This window comes from Anser brachyrhynchus, assembly GCF_964034855.1.
Source record: "Anser brachyrhynchus genome assembly, chromosome: 1".
In the NCBI taxonomy this organism is placed as follows: Eukaryota; Metazoa; Chordata; class Aves; order Anseriformes; family Anatidae; genus Anser; species Anser brachyrhynchus.
This window is the reverse complement of record NC_137694.1, coordinates 58,168,814-58,190,179: the sequence shown is the minus strand read 5'-3', so window position 1 is coordinate 58,190,179 and position 21,366 is coordinate 58,168,814. Positions and strand designations below refer to the sequence as shown.

General features: G+C 37.7%; 1 protein-coding gene across 2 annotated transcripts in view; it reads left to right on the top strand.

The window, feature by feature from the left end:
- The window catches only part of POLR3B (RNA polymerase III subunit B), a 74,688-nt gene that overhangs the window by 14,763 nt on the left and 38,559 nt on the right, over window positions 1-21,366 (top strand). For both annotated transcript variants that reach the window (XM_080575753.1, XM_080575754.1), the window contains exons 10-16: window positions 4,570-4,692; window positions 6,214-6,330; window positions 7,629-7,763; window positions 13,341-13,502; window positions 16,661-16,861; window positions 18,150-18,312; window positions 20,331-20,484. In XM_080575753.1, the coding sequence (XP_080431879.1) occupies window positions 4,570-4,692; window positions 6,214-6,330; window positions 7,629-7,763; window positions 13,341-13,502; window positions 16,661-16,861; window positions 18,150-18,312; window positions 20,331-20,484 (1,055 nt within the window). The remainder of the gene's footprint in view (window positions 1-4,569; window positions 4,693-6,213; window positions 6,331-7,628; window positions 7,764-13,340; window positions 13,503-16,660; window positions 16,862-18,149; window positions 18,313-20,330; window positions 20,485-21,366) is intronic.

Sequence of the window (21,366 nt, the reverse complement as noted above, 5' to 3'; positions counted from 1 at the left end):
ATGGGCACATCTTGGCTACATTTTAGGGAAAGACCTGAATGTATGTTGTTCTTCACCCTTTCTTTTCTTTCATGGGGAGGAAGGGAATAGTACTGTGGATCTAAAGGTCCCTTGACCTGGATAGATAGGGGAACTGGGTCACCCTAAAAGGAGCACCTGCCTTGCAGTTCATCCTTATCCATAGTCCCATCTAAACTGCAAGCCTGAATGAGCTGTTCTGCTGCTTTGCTTTTCTGCCATCCAGACCTGTAAGGATCTTTGTGACTGGCATATTTGAAGATTTAACAGATAGCTGTGCTGACCACATGTAGGTTGTGATTTTATGAAGTTTAACACATTGACCACAGCTAAATGAAATATGAGAGGCTACAAAAGGCATGTTACTGGGACTATTCTAGGACAGACTTGAAGTGTCTGCTCTTCAGATGTGGGGGAGTTCGTCCTCGTTGCTGTGCTAGCTTAAACATTTTTCCCCAAACTTTTTACTTGAAAGGTACAGAGGCATTCATGCAGCACTTAGATATGTAAATGCAGGTTTTGGTTTGAAGCAATGGCTTGAAGTGAACAGTTTTGCCCCCAAAGTATGTACTTGTCAAGATTTTTAAAGGGATGTGAACTCCTTGTAGTGGGAAGCATTAGACAAAAGTAACGTGCTTCCTGCTTACTGTGTAAGATTGCTTTATTAGTTAATATACACGTGCAACCAGAATGATATTTAGGATGTTCGCAGCTGACTTGCAACCCCAAGAGACCTTTGTTTTAGCTGTGTAAGTGTCAGTTGTGCACAGATCACAGGACTGTGTGAACTGTGCATTGTGTGTATTTTCACCTATGTCAGGCTTTGAGCTACACATGCTTTACTTGGGGGAACTCAGGTTTAGATGGTAACGAGCGTTAAAGGAGATGTGAAATACTGAGTTGTCCTTAAGGATGTTTCTGTTTCGAAAAACGTCAGGGTTACAGATGAGATGGTTCTGCTGTTTTTGCATGGAGCTCCCTACGTTTTAGGGAGTTTGAGCTGTTTGAAGGTAAGGACTATTTTTGTTTGGGGTATTTGATCTTGTTTTGGTATACTCCTGGGGGCTGAGGTAAATGAAGGTTGCGTGCTGCACCAGGACTAGTTGGAGAATGAAGAGAATTATACATAGCCTAAGGGGGACTTCAAAGTTGAATTTTATACCTCAGTAACTGGGTGAATTATTTTCAGTTTATGTGGGGACTGTAAGGAGCTGCTCTAGGACCTGTGGCAAAAGATGTAAACAGCAAGTCGAGCTTCATTTTTAAAAAATTGTGTTATTCTTGGAGCTGTTAAGATGCAGTTTTAGAGGAACAGCTGAGTGGTGGTCTTGCTGGACCCACAGAATTAGGGGTTCCCATGGCTGCAGTTTCATAGCTCGTATCTTTTGAATTATGACAGCTCCAGACCAATTCTGTCTGTGATGTCAACCTTGAACTTCCCTGACATCTTTTTAATCCAGTCATCTGCCTGTCTCCATTCTGTAATTTAGCCTGATGGACTGCAGAACTACATTCTAGGGAAGTGCCATGGAAACGCCTAGACATCATCATGAAGACACAAGCTGGGGGAGGAAGAGCAAGGCTGACACTCTCTCATGCACACTTTATCACATCTTCACATGCATGTGTGTATGCACACGTGTGCACATGCATCACACACGCTTACTGTCACACACACGTGCACTTTGGGCAACAGGAACCTCCCTGGTCCTAGGAAGCAGTTGACCCCAGTTGGAGCACTTTATCCCACTTGAACTCAGGATAATATGAGTATTGTTAATGTTTGTTTTGACTTGTCCCATGTCCATCAACTAACAACTTCCCAACCATGCTCTTCATGAGCCTGCTGCCGTCTCCTTTCTAATCCTTTCAGTGCTCCTGCTAAGTTATCCCTTTGCAACATGTTCTTCCCCTCTGCCCCCCCTGTAAAATTATCCCTTTGCAACATTGCCTTCCAATCAAAACCAAAACAAGAGAACTCGTCTCTAGCTTTGTTTTAATGTTAATTCTCTTTCCGTCAGCTTTGTCCTGGGATCAGATCAGTAGCACTTTAAGCATGGGACCCACTTCTGCTTTGCATGGTGTTCCTGTAACACAAACAACAACCCAGGAACATCGTGTTACTCTGTAATGATGTTATAGGCTAATTCTGGAATATTGTTTTTTGGGGAGTGGGAGGGATTTTCATGTTTGGTTTTTTTTTTTTTTTTTTTTTTTTGGACAAGTGCAACATTAAGGCAGAATTTCCTGAAAAAAAAAAAGGAAACCAGCATGTGTCTTTTGCTTGTTCTGTTAATGCTGCAGGTAGGTATATTGGCGTGTGCTACTCTGTGCGTGGTTATAGAGAATACATAAGGGAATATGTGGATTTACTTGTAGGCTACTGTATCAGCATTTTTTTCAGTTTTTGGCCAAGTTTGTAGTCATTACTCATAAATTAGTTTTCTTCCAATTTGCATTTATCTAACGATACAGCATACAGTGTTTGGTGGCAGATCCCAGCCTTACCCACCCACAAATTTTGTATTCTCATGTGAGTTTGCTGCTGTGAACCTTAACTAGAAAATCCACACTGGTATAACAGTATGTCCTATTTAAATCTTTTTGTTGTCAGACTTTTAATCAGAGTATTCATCTGAAGTTGTAAGAAATTATCAACCCTTTTTAGTTCACCATGGCTTTCTGTTTTCAAATGGACAAATGAATGTAATAACACTGCAGGATGATTTTATTTTTCTCCCTGCTTGTTTTGTTCACTTTTTGCATGACTCTTACGGTCTGGTTGCCATCTTAAAATTAATTTGGTGGCAAGAATTAGGGTGATAGCTTATCGACTTGCATGTGATGTGCTTCAGATAAGTGTTCCCGGTATGTGTCCATAGAATGGTTCAAAGAATTCCCTTAAAATGTTGTTCTTATGAAGGCTAAGTGCAGTAATGGTGTCCGTCAAGTTGTGGTTCTTAAACTGGTTTGCTGGTCAGCTCTCAAGTCCTAAGAGTGTGAAAAATGACTATGGTAAGGCTTTCATGCTTTTGTAGGCTTCTGTATGAGTCTGGCTCTCAAGTCATAATGGATTTTGTTAACTTCTCTACTGAGATTTTTTAATTTTTTTTTTTAACTACTGTGTGACCTTATTTGAAAGGGTGAGGAAGCATAATAATATTTGAAAAACAGAATCTGAACTACAGTACTATCACAAGGGACAATTCTGGTTCTGAAATGTACCTTGAGATCAGCAGTATGACTGCTTAGTGGGAATGAGCTATGATGAAACACTCCTACCTGGTGAAGTAACTCTGTCTTGATTTGGCAGTCAAATCTGTCCGAGATGGTGGAGTTGTGATCTGTGCTTTACACAGAAACTGGAATGTCCTCACATGGTTACAGGTGTGTGCTACTTTTGCACTGCTTTTAATTTCTAATAAACCACAAGGTGAGGAGACAGTTTTAAGTTAAAGGAACCTTAACCAACCACATCTTGTTGAAAAAGAAAGAAGGGAGAAAAAAAGAAAAAGCTGGATACTCCACAATTAGGGCAACAGTTTTGCAGAGGGATAGCATTAGCTAGGCGTTAAGCAAAATAACACCCAATGAAGGCAATAAGAAGGAAAGGTATTCATGCATTTTTGAGGAAAATGTAACTTTTTGGGTTGCTGCCAGTTTCTAACGAGAACCAGAACGCTAGGGTCCACATAGGCCATTATTTACAATGGTCTTTGTGGCAGGCAGTTGGAAGAATAATATGAACACAAACATAACTTCCTCACAAACTTCTGAGAAACATATTATAACTCAGACAGAAGAGGTTTAGTGAGATTATTCTGTTTCTTGATATGGCAGAGCTCCAGCCAAATGTGTGAAGGGGGGAGCTTTAGCACCATCTGGAATCCACAAAGGCCTTCACTGCTGGCTGCCACCTTGAAACACTTACTGGTAGAGAGATTTCTCTAAACCTGTTAAGCGCTTTCTTAGTTTATTAAGCTTTTTCTGCAGCATAAAGTCTAACAAGGTGTCCAAGGATCAGTGAAATAATAGAATGGCTTTCAAGTGGGATTGTGTAGTGAAGTCATCTTCTAAATGCAAAGAGCTGCAAAAGAGGTAAAATGTAAAAAATTCTCAAATAGAACGTGCTGTATCATAGACAATTGAGTGTGCAAAATTGCTTGTGGTAAGAGACCATATGTAATATTTTAAGTTATTTCACCTTTATTGTAGGTTCTGAATTGGTTTTGGTTGTAACACACGTAGGGTTGTTATTACCTGGTATTTATTTTTCTTAAGAAAACCACAGAATTTAACTCCTGTCAGTGAAGAAAAAGACATTCTCCAAAGTGTGTGTGTGTGTGTGTGTTCCTGCTGCTTATCAAGATTTCCATATCGGGTTCTTCCATAGCTAGAATATGTGCTGCCAGTGCCAGATGGCACGGTTTCTGAGAGAAGAACTAGCTCTTCTTAGTAGTAATGCAGACAAACAATACCAAATTAGCATAAGCAAATGTCAGTGAGTTAACATAAAGCCTGTGCTGTTTCTGTCTATTCTTCTTTTCCTAGGCCATGGGTGTTGAAAGTGACCAAGAGATTGTACAGATGATTGGCACAGAGGAACATGTGATGGCTGCATTTGCTCCTAGTCTGGAAGAGTGCCAAAAAGCTCAGATTTTTACACAGATGCAGGTGCGTCTTTTCACATAGCCAGAAGCCATAAAATCTAAAGATGATGGTGTTGACCACTTTGCTCTGTCAGCAGTCCACATACACTTTGTGTTTCAAGGTGGATTGTTTGTTTGTTTGGGGGGGAGGGGGGCAGTATTTTAAGCTGAGGGTTTTAAGGTCGACAGGCCCTGGCAAAAGTTAGGCTTTGTTCTATATTGCCTAACTGAAAAGAAACAAAGTCAAGAAATGCTTTGTTTTCAGAAGTCCAGGCTTATGTTTTAATGTATGTGACAAGTAGTGACATCCATAAGATTAGTTTTTTGAGGATAATTCCCACTTTTTAAGAAATGGCATACCCCTGTTTCTTAGAAGCCCCATTGACGTGGACATGACCATTTCATTGTGAGCAGATGTTCTCCTCCAGTTCTAATTTCTTGTAGTATAACAGCCACCCTTCATCCTGCTAAAGACTGGCCAGAATTCTCTTCAGCTCATGTACTTTTTTAATTTGCCAGCACGCAGTCCATTTTACTGGCTTCATTTCCATTGTATGTACGTATTAATTTGCTAAAGGAAGATCTTGAAGATAGGTTTGATTCTTGCTATTTCATTGTAAATATTATAAAATCTTTCCATTTGTTATGTTGAGCGTTGTTAAAGTGAGCGTCTTTCTAGTTTGCATCTTTTGGGACTTTTCCAGCTTAGAGGTAGCATGAAAGCCTTATAAATTCAGGGTCAGAAGAGTAAAACGGTGAAGCTGGAGGAACATACAGAAATGTGAGACATCCAGGAAAGCAGGAAAACAGAAATACAGAAGTTACTCTATACAAGAAATGCTAGATGAAACGAAAAGAAATTGAGTTATTTTGGGAAGAAGGTTACAAACAGATGGAAAGGATAGTCTGTCATGGAGTGGAGAGGGTAATTCTTTGGCATAGGGGGCATGGCTTCATTTCCAGACAGAAACTTCCCTGTGTGGTCCTGGATTGTTTCTTTAACTAGTCTGACTTTGAATTCTGCAGATTCCTTCCCTTTCTTTGAAAGCTAGTAAGACTAAGAATCCATTAATGATTACACGGTACTCTTGGAGACAGATGTGGACACTACACAGTAACATTTGTGCCTAGGTTGTATCTCACTGTTTAACACTTGGATTAAACTCAGCAAGTACACAAAAAAATGGAGATGAAAAGTCAAATGAAATAAACTAGATGTCTTTGGGATTTACATAGTCCTTTTTCTTATATATCTGCAATGTCCATTGTTTAGTATTATAGAAATCATAATCTTTCACTGCTTCCAATTCCAAATGTTACCAACATAAATAACATTGTATATTTTATCATAACCAATTGTGTCAATTTTTTTTTCTTTTTATTAACATCACTTACATAATTTGTGTTTTGCACTTTGCCTGAAGTTTGTATCATCCGTGGCTCGTGAGATTGTGCTGATTGATTGAGGAATGCATGTAGATGTCTTTGTATATTTTTGTAGGTTACAATTCTGATATTAACTCAAGTTAATTGTCCTGTTTGACAGGCACTGAAGTATATTGGAAACAAAGTACGAAGGCAAAGGATGTGGGGAGGCCCAAAGAAAACAAAGATGGAAGAAGCACGAGAGCTGCTAGCATCAACTATTCTGACCCATGTTCTTGTATGTAATGTTTTCTTTAGCTGGAGTAAAGTTGTGTGGTTCTTTTTAAAGTTGCAACAATTTCTCTTGCTACTTTGTCCTGTTGATGTCTCTGAGTGCTACTGTATCTGAAATCCTCTGTGCAAAAAGAGCTGTGGACCTTGTTGTTCTAGGGCTCAGCAGACTTCTAGTAAAATCGTGCAGCAGAGGGTAAAAACCACGAAGTGAATAACAGAGTGATCATGAGACTTAAGATGCTTTTGGAGTCCATTGGGTAGAGAGATTCTGTTTGGTCTGTGTTCAACCACTGTCATTGTCTTGCCCACTTTAGAACACAGTGGTGTAGGAGCAACTTTGGTGCTAGCTGGGAATTAGATAAAAAAACAAATCTGCAAGATATTCACAATGTAAAAATTTCTACTTAAGGAAAATTTGAAGGCGTTATTTTTTTGTCTTTTGAAAGATGATGGCCAAAAATGGCATCAGTTGCAATTGCATCAGTCCTTTTGAAAAGAAAACAGGAACTGATGGTCTTACAGGAGGTGATCAGGATGCAATAATGACAAGTTGTAAATGAATCTCTCTCTCATCTTCCTCACAAGAGAATGTTCCTATAGTATAAGAACTTAAGTTTTGTCCTGGTAAGTGTTGGGAATAAGAGAGGTGAACTTCTGGAAAGTGTTGTTTTATTATAAGGGTGAAGTACAAATTTGGTTTCTGTGGTCAACACATGAAATGAGGCAGTTGCACGTCTTGGTAGGTAGTTGCAAGTCTTTAATTGGTAGATATGCAACAATTTGAAAATGAGCAGAAAAAGATGGTCCTTATCACAAGGTGAAGCAGGTTTTAATAGTCTGTGAGAAACTGTTCCGTATGGAAAAGTCAACACAATTTTTACGGTGTGAGCTTTGTTGGCATGGATAAAATGTCTTTGCTTTGTAGCTAAGATAATGTAAATCATCCTCAAACTAAAGAGGAACATTTGGAATGAGTCAAAAGTAATCCTAGTGTTTATGAAATGTTGCACCATTGAACTATCTATCATCGCATGTAATTTCTTTAGCTAGGCAGTATCAGCTGTTAGTTCAGGACCTTATCCTTACAGCTTACACTTTTATTCTGATTTGCTTTCCATTTACTGCCTGTTTCACTGTCACTAACATATATTACTTGTAGCATTTTTAAGAAGGTGAAGTGCACAAATCCCATTTGTAATTCCCTGATCAGCCCAGATTCCCTTTTGATTTAAATATGTGTCTGAGTAACAGCTAAGGAATTGATCCTGCAACATCAGTATGTGCTTGTTTGTTTGTTTACAGGTGAAGGAATTCAACTTCCGTGCCAAATGCATATACACAGCAGTGATGGTGCGCAGAGTAATTCTAGCTCAAGGAGAAAATAAAGTAGATGACAGAGACTACTATGGAAATAAACGTTTGGAGTTGGCAGGGCAGGTAGGTTTTTTCTTCAGAGCTAAGGTTCTTCTGGGATTTTGTTAGTAGCTGTTTTTAAAAGATGCAAATAAGAAGCATCCCAATCTTCTCAGTTGAAGAGTTTTTCCTCTCATTTTATTTTCTTTGGCTTTTCTGTGTTGACTCGTAGATACGTCAATTGGGACTAAAAAATGTATTCTCACTTCCGTTCTGCCTCTATGCCAGATAAAAGGACAGAAAAGTAGAAATAGTGCAACAGTTCTAGTTCCATCATAACACTGTTAGTGCCAAGACATCAACAGTAAGATCCATCTTCCAGTGTCCCTATGTAAGCAACAGGGTAATGAACTGGAGTCAAGTAGGTGCCAAAATACTAGGCCTAGGCTGTGCCACTACGGAGAACCCAGCTTCTGTAGCAGCTCACAGAACAGTCTCTGGAGCCTTCGGTAATTTGGAGAAGCCCCTAGAATTGCTTATTTGTTGTCAGCTGCCTTTCTAGCCTCTGAAGTAGCATGAATCAACAAAGTGTATGGTCTGAAACCTTACTAGACACTTCTTTTTTAGCAATAAGCTCTGTTCTAAGCCTTCAAGAGAGGAAGCACAAACACTTGATTTGTTTCAGAGGCTCTTACTGTCTTTTCTGGGTGCAGCTGTGTCTGCCGAAGATGTTAAAATCCCCCACTGCTTCTGTTTGTCCACCAGAAGGATGTTACAACCTTCAAGTTCTGGCAAAAAATGACTAGTGGGTAAAATTGTCAGTTTACTGAGGGCAAAGCTAGAAGGGGTTATTTGAATCTTGAAAATAGGTAAATTAACTTGACTGACTAGTGAAAATGGAGTGCATAGACTTCCGTGCTTGCAGAATTTTGACACTGGAGGTAGAAGCAGTAACAGAGGGCTGCAAAGGAGAGGATGAGTTGAGGTATCTGACTGGCACCATTCTTTTACAGAGAGGTTGGTGGTTTACAGCTCTTGGCCAAACTTTATTCTCCTAAAGCAGTGGGAATTTGCCTGTTTGGTGAAGGAACAGCTTGGTTGCCCTGGCATGGATGTTTCCTCACCATGTGCAGTTATTTGATTATCCGATTTAGACAAGAATTTGATTTTATTGCTGTGCTCTGTATGAATTTAAGTTGGAATTTTAGCTCTCAGTATCATCTCTGGTTATTAGAAATCCAGACAGGTTTACATAACGCACCAGCTTGGAGAAGCTACGCACCTCAGTTCCATACATCATTTGTATTTCTGTTGCAGCAATGGAAATGCTCATTCGTAATGTACTTTTTAAGATGTCCTTGCATATGGCCTTATACGCCTCTTCCCCTTCCCACTCTGCCTTGTCTTCCATCCACACATGGGAACACACACACACACTTGCACAATCATTTCAGAGTAAAAGTAAAAACGTGCTTTGCATCCTAGTTTTCTGAAAAACTAAGATGACACTCCTGAACACACTCTGAGCACAAATAAAACTATGAAAACTCGTAATCAGTTAGGAAAGAAATTCCTTTCTTTAAATTAGTATGGGACTGTCCATCAAGCTTCTACTCTTGTACCAAAGCAGAATCTACCTTTAAGGCGTAATGCTCGATAAGAAGACGGTGCAGTATTCCAGTTCAACAAATGTTTCAATATGTAATGGATTTATTTGTGTTTTTTATTTTTTCTGTTGTGCTGTTGCTGTAGATCAGTGTGACTGTAAGCAATGTAGTTAGTGCTCTGCCATCACATTGTCCTTATTTAACTGGATTGAAAAACAGTTGGGCTTTCCTAGCAATTTAGAGGCAGAAAATAGAGTAGGTAAAAAGTTTTGTACAAGCTGTAAGAAAAAGGCTTCTGCGCACAAATGTTAACAGATGAAGTCATTTTAAATTAACTGGGAAGGGGGTTTAAATGTAGAGGATCATCATAACAAAGGCAGTGCATATTTTTTCTACATCAAGGAGAACTGTGCAGGGGGGGTTGTAACGCTTGATTAAGAGTAGTTCTGGATTCCTCATGATATTTTAAAGGCTCATTTCAAGCTGAACACTTGAATTCCTCTCTGCCATGTTATCAGTGTAATATTAATTTGATTGGATTACAGACTAAAAAGCATAGAGATCATTTGTCAGTTTCTAAATGTTTGTGTTTAGCTAAAGTTTGTGTGATTAAAATGGGCAGCAAGGTTTTTTTTGTTTTGTTTTGTCTTAATGCCAGCGTGTTCCTGGAATAAAAATCCTGTTGATTTAAAATTTGAATAAAGAAAAAAAAAGAAAAGATTCCCATGTGAGGAGAAAAACATAGCGGTCTAAACAATGTAAAGACATAAAAGGCATTGTGTTTATAAAGATGTGTGAAAACAATAGCTGCTAATTTCACACCCCATGGGACAAGAGAGTACGAAATGTGCTTTAGCTTTAGATAACAGAGTTGTATCCACTAGCCAAGCTGGTTTACAGAGCTTTCTCTTAGTCTTTCTGCCACTAGAGGCTTGGTAGGCCAGGTGCCAGCTGAGGTGTTAGCAAAACCTACTGATTTCAGGCTTAATCTTTTCACCTACCTTTTCTGTTTCCTTAATGTGTTCATTATTTGCTAAGCATTACTCTGTTCTTTGTCCTCATTTTTTTTTTGTTTCTAATGCAGCTTGCTTTGTATGGGTGAGATATGGAACAGCACCAAAATCCGGCACCCTGGAAAGCAAGGGATTTCTACCCTGTGACAAAAGAATACCGCCTTGACTTCAGAGATTGCCTAATCCCAGCTGTTCTGATAATATAATTAAGGCTGCCTAATGTCTTTAATTTTGCAACCAGTTTGTGTGAAAGGGAGAATTTGGCACTCTAAAGGCTTAAACGCTAAATAGCAATCTCAAGGCGCCTAATTAGAATTCTCTGACATTAAGCTAATTGGTGAAACTGTATTTCAGCAGCTTAACTTCTTTATTAATTTTTCTTTGGATTTTCAATGAAAATCAACTGATGAGCTGTCAGTATTTTTTTTTCTTAAATATAATTTGCTCTTTAGCGATCCTGTCTTAAGCAGGCTGAAAGGCCCCGGACTAACTATGAAATCCACTGAATATTATCGCTGGCATTCCATCCTTTTCCTTTAATCACTTACTCTTGACCTAAATAATGTGGTTATTGTGAGACTCTGTCTTGCCAGATAGTCAGAGCTCTTACAGACTGAGAGTCTATGAGTGAAATTAGCAAAGTGTAACGCTTTTCAGACTGGCAAACACGAGCAAGTTCATGTACTTGAGGTGTAACTTACTTTACTAGTTCAGAGAAGAGGAAGGATGATGTGACTTTATAATCCCTACAGCATGTGGAGTTAGGAGATTTGATTTCTTAATCATAAAATTTTTAAAATATGAAACCATTTCCCAGAGTGACCTTTTCGTTAAATGTCCTGCTCAGAAACCTGTTGATATTGTATGTATAACATAATTGATTTCAAAAGATTTTTTATATAACAAGACTTTCAGACATCTTAAAACTGCATGTATCCCTTCCCTTTTCCCTTCATTTGAAACACATCCCTCATAATCTATTTTTTTGAGACACCAGTAAGTTCTCCTTAATATGATGCTTCATAGAAGGTGTTTTTATTTCTGAGGAAATTCTTCTTTAAATGAGCTGTAACATCACAGGTGAGTTGCAGGTGACTGGATTTCTTTTGATAGGAGCGAGAGGGTATCATCTTGTAAAGGTGAGTAGCACTGTAAAGATCAGGAAGGGCAAGAGGTTCTCCAACACCTTCCTCTTGTACCAAAGCCAGGTCAAAAACAAAAACAAAAAACACTTAAACAGTTTCCAGCAAAGACTCTCTGTCCTAAATGGAAATAGGATGCCATTTTTGTCAAGAGTTAACAAACTGTGTGTGTTTGTGTGGTTGGTTTACAGTTTAGTAACTGAGCAGTAAGTGTTCCCTATATATTGTAGAGTGTTACTTACTCTTGTTGAGTGGTCTTACTCTCTGTTAAGGCCAGTGAGAGTGTTTTCTTGCAAGTTGTGTGTCTGTCTTGAGTTTCCAGTGCTTTTTGATTATTCCTAAATGCATATGTAATGCCAGTGAAAAGGGTATTTTATCATTTAGATAGTTGCTTTACAGTACCATCTGCCAAATGTTTTGGCTAGCCCAGCTGGGACATGTAGGTAGAGGAAAGCAAGTGAAAACTCGTGGCCCATCCCACTGATAGAATAACGTGTGGTTTGCTTTCTTTGTTTCCAGAAGGGAAAGAAATGTTACAACTATGTTTAATGGAGACAGTTATAATTCAGTTTAATTCTGTACATACAGAGATTAAGTTGTACAACTGACTCCAGGAAGTCTTAGCTTGTGATGGCCAAAAATCTAGCTCGTTCGGCCTCACGGTGACATGTACACTGGGAACTACCATTTCTGGCATTTGGTAGCTGCTGCATTTTTAGTCCTTCTGACATTTGGAGCTGCTGTAAAATCAAGTCCCTTGACAGGATTGCCAGGTTTTAGAATTTACACTGCTCGCTAATCATTGTGAACACTTAAAATGTGTCATACAATGTAGTTTTAAGTATTTTGGAAAACTGTTAGTGTCCGCAAGGAGAGGTTGAACAAGCTGTAGAATCAAAGCAAATCAGAGAGCAAAAAAGGTCAGGCTAGAAACTTTATTAGCATTTTTCTTTTATGGAGATTTTAAGAACTAAAAGTAATTAGTATGCATATAGAGGAAATAATTGGCTTAAATCGCAGCACTTCTGAAGAGTTGTATTGCTATGTTTTTTCCCAATTCACTTGTGTTAGGTAGCTTCATTGTTTTATTTTTTTACTTTTTTCGGGAGAAAAGTGGAAGGGCAGTGCACCTTTCAGATAGTACTGCTTGTGGAAAAAGATGACAGGTGGCATCAAGTGGGCAGTCTGACTGTGTGATTGGTTTTTCATGGATTCTGGTTTTCAGAAAGTAGCAGGATAAAAGTGTATCTGAGTGATGAAGCTGCCTACAAAACCTGAGATACATCTTTCCCCCTGTTGAGAGCAGAGCTTGTATTTGAACCTTTAAAAAGTCCTTAGTTCTACTTGTCTAGGAGTTACGGTAACTGCTCACCTTCTGTCTTTCATTCTTGTCCTGCAAACTGTGCACTGCCTCCAGACTTTGTCCTGCTGAGTTGCTTTCCTTAACAGCCTATGACAGTTGCATGGGTATCTGTCTTGTCCATTTTAAAGAGCTCCTGGGAAGGGGTACTTTGAATGGCCTTTTCTACTTTCAGTAATAGAATACCTCAAAGTGACTCTTCACTTGTTGCTTTACTACAATTATTGCATCTAGTATTAGAACAGAAGCTGGTCTAGTCTCCAAATCATGTGTGCAATTCAGGATTGTGCATTTAGGATATTAAATATTTAAAAGATGTCACTTTGCTTTCTATTATAAAATAATCTTTTTAGTATTGTGCTTCATTTTAAGAAGCAAAAATCTTGTGAGAAAAATATAAAGTGAGAATCAGACAGGATATCTTTTAACTGACCAGAATTATAAAGGTAGAAATATTAAAACATCTGTTTTGTTCCCCCAGTTTCCAAGACCTGGAGAGGTATCATTTGTCCCTTAATGCAATTGTTTTGTATTTCCAGCTTCTTTCTCTTCTATTTGAAGATTTGTTCAAGAAATTTAACTCTGAGCTGAAAAAGATTGCTGACCAGGTGATCCCCAAGCAACGTGCAGCTCAGTTTGATGTAGTGAAGCATATGCGTCAAGACCAGATCACTAATGGCATGGTAAATGCCATCTCCACAGTAAGTATTTTTTTTTCTGCATGATGAAATGGTGTAAATTTTATTCTCATGATTCTACTGTCTTTAGTCAAATCTATCTAACTTTCTTTATAGATTAAAACTGCAAAACTCTGTCATGGGCAGGGCTTTTGGAATTCACTGAAGAATCATTAATCATCAAACCACTTTTTATTTTACCATTTATTTCAAAGTGGTGTTTGGAGTGTTTGTCATGGAATGGTAGAGACGAGCACATTTCAAACAGTGATTGTGTATGTTGTGTATGTATTTATCCAACTTGCTGTCTTGTATGTTCTGCTTTATTATGTGTCTCGTGGTATTTTTTATTACCTGGATTTAGGTAGGGTCAAGCTGTATTGGATGTCCAAAAGGTGGTTGAAAAACAGCAGGAAAACATCATGAAGGGAAGACAATTCCCCCCCCCAAAAAAAAAAAGCTGAATTTTGAGCTCTTTGAAGGGTGATGTCTTTTTAATCATATGAAGCAGCTAGTATGAGTAAATTTAGTGTGAGCAAGTTTGTAGCATGGAAACTTGTACTTTTCTGTTATGTCAACACTAATAATACAAAACTGTAACAGGAAAACTGCTAGATGCTGTATTTTTGCAAAAAGATTGGAATTAAGTCAAAATATTTGTCTTGGTTAAATTTTTGCACATCTATCTACTGGAGTGGATATTTTCATTCACGTCAGTGGACAAGAACAAATTATAATTACTAACTTTGTCTCTTACCTCACACATCTGCAAGAGCAATTTGTGAGACGTCTCCTGAAATCTAGCTACTAGCTTTTAAATGACTTTGAAATGCATGAATTTGTAAGAAATTAGATTAGTCTAAGTATTTTAGTAGCTGGTAGACATTGTGCAACTTAGTTCTTAATCTTTGGAACTCTTGAGAGGGCTTTTCTGCTTAGCATGAAACTGAGGTTTTTCTTCATTTCTTGCAAACAAAATTAACTCCACAAATTGCATCCAAAAAAAACCAACAGTCTGTTACGTACAAATCCCAGTGTTAAAGCTTATCACTATTTAATTTTACGAGTGCCCCAAATGTAGTTAAATCTCTACAGTGCACATAACCAAAACAATTGACAGATTTGTTTCTCTAAATGCTGGTGCTTTCTTCTAGCTGGTGCCAGTTTTTCCATTTGGACTGACAGAGATAAATCTGCAAACTATTCAGTACATATTGTAAAGTCTTCCTTCTTCCACTATCTTACGACTTTTTTTTTTTTTTTTTTTACTGCTGCATAAGCAGTTAAACGCCATCTGCTCTTAACCATTGAAAATAATTTCTCAGGAACAATGCCCAGTGCATACTATTCAAGAGATTAAGCAAATACCATAAAAATCATTCCTGGAAACAACCATCTCCAGCCTCACCAGAATGCTTCAATGATAGTCTCAAAGAGCATGAAATAACTCAGCAGACTCAGAATTACACCAGTAGCATGCGGAAGAATTCATAACATCACTAAATCCACCGTTCACTGGTGTTCAGTGGTACTTACTATAGCTTGTCTTTGCATCCTGGAAAATACCAGAAGACAGAGTAGGTTGGGTAGTAATGCTACAGGTCTAACAGACAATTCAGCGTCTGCAGATTCATCCAATGCCATTGAGGGAGCAAACTTCAGTTCACAGGAGTTTTCAGTAGGAAGTACTCTAGCAAGGATGTTTTTGCTGCAGCCCTGGCCCAGTTTTGCTTTGTTTTAGCCAACTTTGAAGGAGTCAGCCAGCCCCTTCTAAACATAAGTAATTTTTCACATTATTTTTTCAGTGTTTTTCCTCCCTTTTTCCCTTTCTGTCCCATTTTTGAGATTTCACAATTGTTTGGACAGTGAGCAAGACGAAACTACATGCTAGTACAGGTTACAGACACAGTCATTTCTAGCATGAGGAGAAACTACCGATTTATTGCATTCTTCCATTTATATACTGATAACTCTCAGTCCTTTAAGAACGAAATGGCTAATGAGTGAGAAGGGTGAGCAAGTGGGCAGGTTTCTTTTGACTTTTTTGCTCTTGGGTGTTGTCTCCTCTTTCTGTAAGAAGGAGAAAAGGGAAGTCTTCCAGACTATTTAATAGTTTCTCCAGTGTAAGCAAGTAGCAGAATCACTGGGATGGGTAGTGGTCTCTAAGTGTTTACCACAAGATGGGATCATGCTGTTAATGCATTACTAAAAAAGCCAAGCAAAAGGATTTCAGTGCAGTAGAGCAAGCAAGCTTCAAGTTCCTTGTTAGCATTGGTGGACAGAGTTTATCAAAAAGGTTTTGGGAATTAACAGCTGGCAATCCTAGGGAAAGGGTTACTTTCTAGATCTTCACTGCCTTTGGACTGCCCAGTAGCATGGTGACTGGGGCAAATAGTAGTAATTGGGACAACAGCATGCTGTATCTGCATGTCTCAGGTACTGGGAACTGTATGTGGAGTAGATGTCAGGAAAACAATAAATGTAGCACCAAAATCTAACAGTTCTGCAGAATTGTTAGCTTAGGTTGCAGTGAAATGATGGATATTGGTAGAGATGATCCGCTTGCCATGGAAACATAATTGTATCCTAGAACATTCTCTGGACATCTCTGCTCTAATTAAAACCACAAGCAACACTAGACTTGACAGTCCTGAAACATGAACTGTTGATATATTCATAGATCTTGCATTTTGTAGTTGGTATAATCCTACTAGAGAAGCTGGATAGACCTAAAAACTCCACACTTCTTCTATGACAGGACACAAGTGAGTTTTTCCTTAGGAATCTAAAACTAAAAGGTGTTAAGAAAGTGCACACAGCTTTAATGTCAGATTTCTTCACTATAAACATCTGTGTTTCCTAACAAATTTGCTAAATTCGAGTATTGATTAACCTGTGAAGGACACATGATGAACAATTTTTTTGCTTGAAAGTGTTGTAGCACGTGTATCCTCTCATCTGAAAGAGCAATTCTTTTGTTTCAACTTTAGTAAGTAAGTATGTCATAACCAGTAGTTTATATGCAGATAGGTAATTAGAAAGTTGTTTTATATAACTGGGCAACATTGGCTGTGCAAAGCTCCCTTTCTATCATTCAGCCTACATACTGGAAAAAAGACACGTAGTGTCGAGACAGGGATAAGCTGTGATAACTATTTTGAAATGTTCATTTTGTTCTAAAGGGAAATTGGTCTCTGAAGAGATTCAAAATGGACCGCCAAGGCGTGACACAAGTACTGTCCCGCTTGTCTTATATATCTGCTCTGGGCATGATGACCAGAATCTCTTCTCAGTTCGAAAAGACAAGGAAAGTGAGCGGCCCTCGATCACTACAGCCATCTCAGTGGGGAATGCTCTGCCCATCTGACACTCCTGAAGGAGAGGTAAGGGATTTGTGTGCTGCTTTCAGTACTTCTGTCCTCCTGAGGAATGGTGGCATTGTTTGTTTTGAAGCTGCTGATCCTCCATCAGAGGAGGAGTTTTTCTGAAGAGGTGTCTGGAGAGAGAAATTATCCTCATCCTGATAACATAGCTTGTTTGTCTTCTCACATCCCATCTGTTTACATCCCAGTATTGTATTGCCTTTTTTTTTTTTTTTTTCCTTTTTGAGTGGACTGGCTGGAAACTGTTCAGAAATAATTTGGCTATATGGCTATATTTGGCTCCTATTTTTTTGCAGTAGAGTTACTCGTTCTCTTTTGATCAGGTCAGAAAGAGAGGAATCCTAAACTCTCATCCCTTTATTCTGTAATGAATATAGTGAGTGTTTTGAAATTGTAGTGTCAACCTGCAATTTTTCTGGAAACATGTATTAATATTACAGGAACTGCTTTAGTTTAAGGAAGTAAGAACCTTTATGTATTTTTACTTTAAAGAGATCATGCAGCTATTTCAACCAAATGTTTGATGCTGGCAGTTTTGTTTTTTTTTAATGATTTTTTTTTTTTCTGAATAGAATGTCCTGTGGGAGCTCTGAACTTTCTGGCATAAATATGTAATTCATATGAGCTACTCTCCTAAAGCAGCTGAAATAAAATTTTGCTGTTTAAGATACTTCGATATTTTTCATTTCACATTTGGCTAATTGATAAATAGACTGGTTTTGTATTTTTATTTAAAAGTCCGCACAAAAATATAGAGTTAAAATTACATTAAAATAATAAAAGAATTTTTGATGTCTTGAGTCAAAACAATCAGTTTTGGTAACTACAACTTATTAGCCTAACTTTTGTCCTAAAGATGGATTATTAGTACTTTTAGTTATGTTTTATCTTGGAGAATCACACACTATGTTTGTATATTGTAAGCATCCTAATTTTCTCATGCTGCTGAATTTATTTCCTTGATTTTCTGTAAATAATGCAATATTATGCTTCTAAGTAACTGTTGCTTTGAAGAGATAAAGTTATATATGTTTGGATAAAATAAGATCTACTACTTCAGCATCTGTATTTTTTATTAGTTTGTAAATGCTAAAACATTACATTTCTGTGTGATATAGAAAATACTTCCATAATTTTCAGTGCAGTTATTTTGTTTCATTTCTTTCACTTTATACTTTGACTTTTTTCTGTTGCTTGTAAGCACAGTTTTGGAAGAAAAAAATATTTGCTATATTAATATTTTACTTTGGAATGAAATGAATAAAAGGTGTTTTTTTTTTTATTTTAGGCTTGCGGTTTGGTTAAAAACCTTGCCCTCATGACTCACATTACTACAGATATGGAAGACGGCCCGATTATTAAATTAGCCAGTAATCTTGGAGTTGAAGATGTCAACTTGCTCTGTGGTGAAGAGCTTTCATATCCAAACGTGTTCCTTGTTTTCCTTAACGGTATGTAACTCTTCAGCAGTCTGACTCTGATTTGTTGCTGATTGAGAGTTAGGCTTCAGAAACCCTCCAACAATATTTTGGAGCATGGTCAACCACAGACGCTGTTTTCCCCTTGAAGGTAGTTTCATCTGCAAATATTTTGAAAGAGTTGGGCAGAGTAAGGCCAGATGATAGCATTTAGTTGTGTGAAGATGTCCTTAGAACTCTGATCGCAGATGTGTGCAGCTGGGAAATTGAAGCTTTTTTGAATTTCAGTACTGTTTTTAAATACACTTCCACGAATAGGTAGGAAAAAAATGTACATACCATTACAGGTTTGTTTGTTGTTTTTTCCAGTCATTCACCAAATTGGCCCTTGATAAGGTACTTTTCAAAGAGCATAGTGCTTCTAAACTGGTAATAACTTCAATTTATAAGTTCAGAGCTTCATTCACAAAATGTATGTCATTTTATTGCAGTCTTTATGTATTTTTATATCTATTCATGCAACTGTGTTTAAAACCAGAAAGTCAACGTAATTGTTTGCAATATTTAGCAATGATGATCACTTTAAAACTACCTTTTAAGGGACGACTTGACTTGCTTTTTGAATGACTAGAAAACATTAGACTTTGGAACACAAGCTGCACCACTTGTCTTTGTTAGAGGAGTGGTTTGGCATATGTGCTTTGCATCTGCACACTTATGTTCCTTTTTAACTGATGTTTCAGTGTTTCTAAATCAGCAGTTACTGTAATATCAGATTTCAAAATAGTGATATTTTAAAAAATACAACTGTGATTTTAAAATAGTCTTTTGTCAACAGCATCCAATTCCAGGGGCTAGTATTTAGTGTTTGTCACCATGAGTAAGATCTCCATTCACCTTTGAATTAAACAGCAATTATTCTTCAGTCCTGCCTTCTTCTAGTAACATGAAAGCAATGCTTGACCAAACTGCATTCCTTTGCTCTGCTTTTCTGTAGCAGTATGGTAAAGATAAGGTTCAGTGAAACCACATGTACTCTTTCTGTTTTGTTTTATGGTCTAAAGGGAAGTACAGAGCAGAAATATTGGATTCTTCCTTCACAAGCTCAGTTTGTAGTATGGAGCAAGATCAGTTACATTCCCAAATGTAGATGATCTAGTACTAAATGAGGCAAAACTGTTCAATCTACCAGTTTGTTGTTTTAATTCTAAAAAATTCCAGTCTTGTGGATGTGTGACTTGTTTCAGATTTGAACATGTGACCTAAGAGGACAGAAAATCTTTTAAGTACAAATTCTTTCAACTATAAAGACCTTTGTATTGTCTTAGAAACTCTATAAACTGTTGAGCTTTGTCTCCCTCTCTAAAGAGTTCTGTTTAATATGGCACTGCACTTAGTTGTATTTTATATGTTAAGATGACCTTGGTCAGGTGACTCTTTAAAAATGACTTTTGTTTGTTCATCATGCATCAGAATACTTAAATAAGTATTTTAAATAGTATATATAAAAAGTGACCTGCTATGATAGTAATAGTTTGTTGAGCTAAGTTCCTTAGGGAGAAATTCTGGTGCTCTTGTGAGTGCTCACATATATCAAAAATATCATGTCTTTCTAAAATTTCTGATAAAGCAGCATGGCAGTTCCCTGGTCAGTTCTTGGAAAATTTGGGTCCATTCTTAGTACAGCTGAATGTCCAGGCTTCAGAAATGTTTGCTTGTACACTGACTGGTACCTGGGCATATGAGCGAAAGCATAGTTGAAGAAAGCTGGATGAAGCACACCATTTGGTTTCTGAAGCTACTTGGAGGCAAATAGGTAGTTGACCTGTGAAGCTTAGACACATTTTTATGCTTAGTGAGATTAAAAACAGGAAAAAAAAAAAACACACAAAAAAAGAGTAATTCTTATCTAAAGGGTGAATGTTATGACAATACTTATTATTTGCAAGAAGTAGGAACTACTTACGTGCATGCTAGACATGATCAGAATTTATAAGTAGAGTTTTAGATATGCAAAGAATGGACCATGAATGTTTTCTCTATCTGAGTAGGTAACATCCTTGGTGTCATACGTGATCATCAAAAACTGGTCAACACGTTTCGATTAATGCGTCGAGCAGGTTATATCAATGAGTTTGTTTCCATCTCTACAAATCTTTCTGACAGATGTGTGTACATTTCCTCTGATGGAGGGAGGTTGTGCAGGTAAACATCTCATCAGAATTATAAGTGAACTTGATATAAACACTGTTTTATGAACTGTAAATATGCTGGGCTAAGGCTTTCACAAGTACAGATTTAAATGCATGATCTGTTTTCAGATTCAGTCGGACTTAAGCATTTCTTTTCTTCTTAAATAACTCTCACTCAAAGTACACTGATCAGTGAAATATACTATGTAGTAAGTCAACGTAAAAAAAGGCCCAAGTAAATAAGTTTTATCGTTACAAAGAAGTTAGAACAAAATGTTGCTTCCAACTTCTTTAAAAAAAATAAAATGGGGGGGGGGGGCAAGGGAGGAGGAAGGGGATATCAACACAATTGGTAACTGCAGTAATGTCTCATGTCCTTGAAGTTTTTTTATGTATGTATTTATTTATTTATTTATTTTTACTTCTTCTGTAAGATATCACTGTAGAGAAGTGAGGAACAAGCAGCCATCTTGTGTGTGATATCACATTGTAGAATGAGAAGCTACTCTTTGCCTTTCAGGGCCCATACTTGCAGTGCAAAACTTCCTCATGTGTGTACCTGTTTGCTGTAGCAACAAGGAAGTCTATCACAGTTTTGGTTTAGTTCATTGCTTACCCTTAACTAGGCAGGGTATTCAACATATTTATAAGGCATTCCACCTTATTCATAAATTACAATTCAGAGCATACTGAAGGCAGTTTGACATACACTGCATGCCCCAAAATAGTACATGTATGATTAACTGATGGTTTGTACCTGGTCAAGACATCCAGTGGTAGGGTCATAATTCAGTAGTACAGAAATCAGTTTTCCAGTCATAATACCAGCTATTCTGCAGGCTTGGAGATGCAGCAAGTCCTGACTTTTATTTTCCTTTTTTAAGAGAGGGAGAAG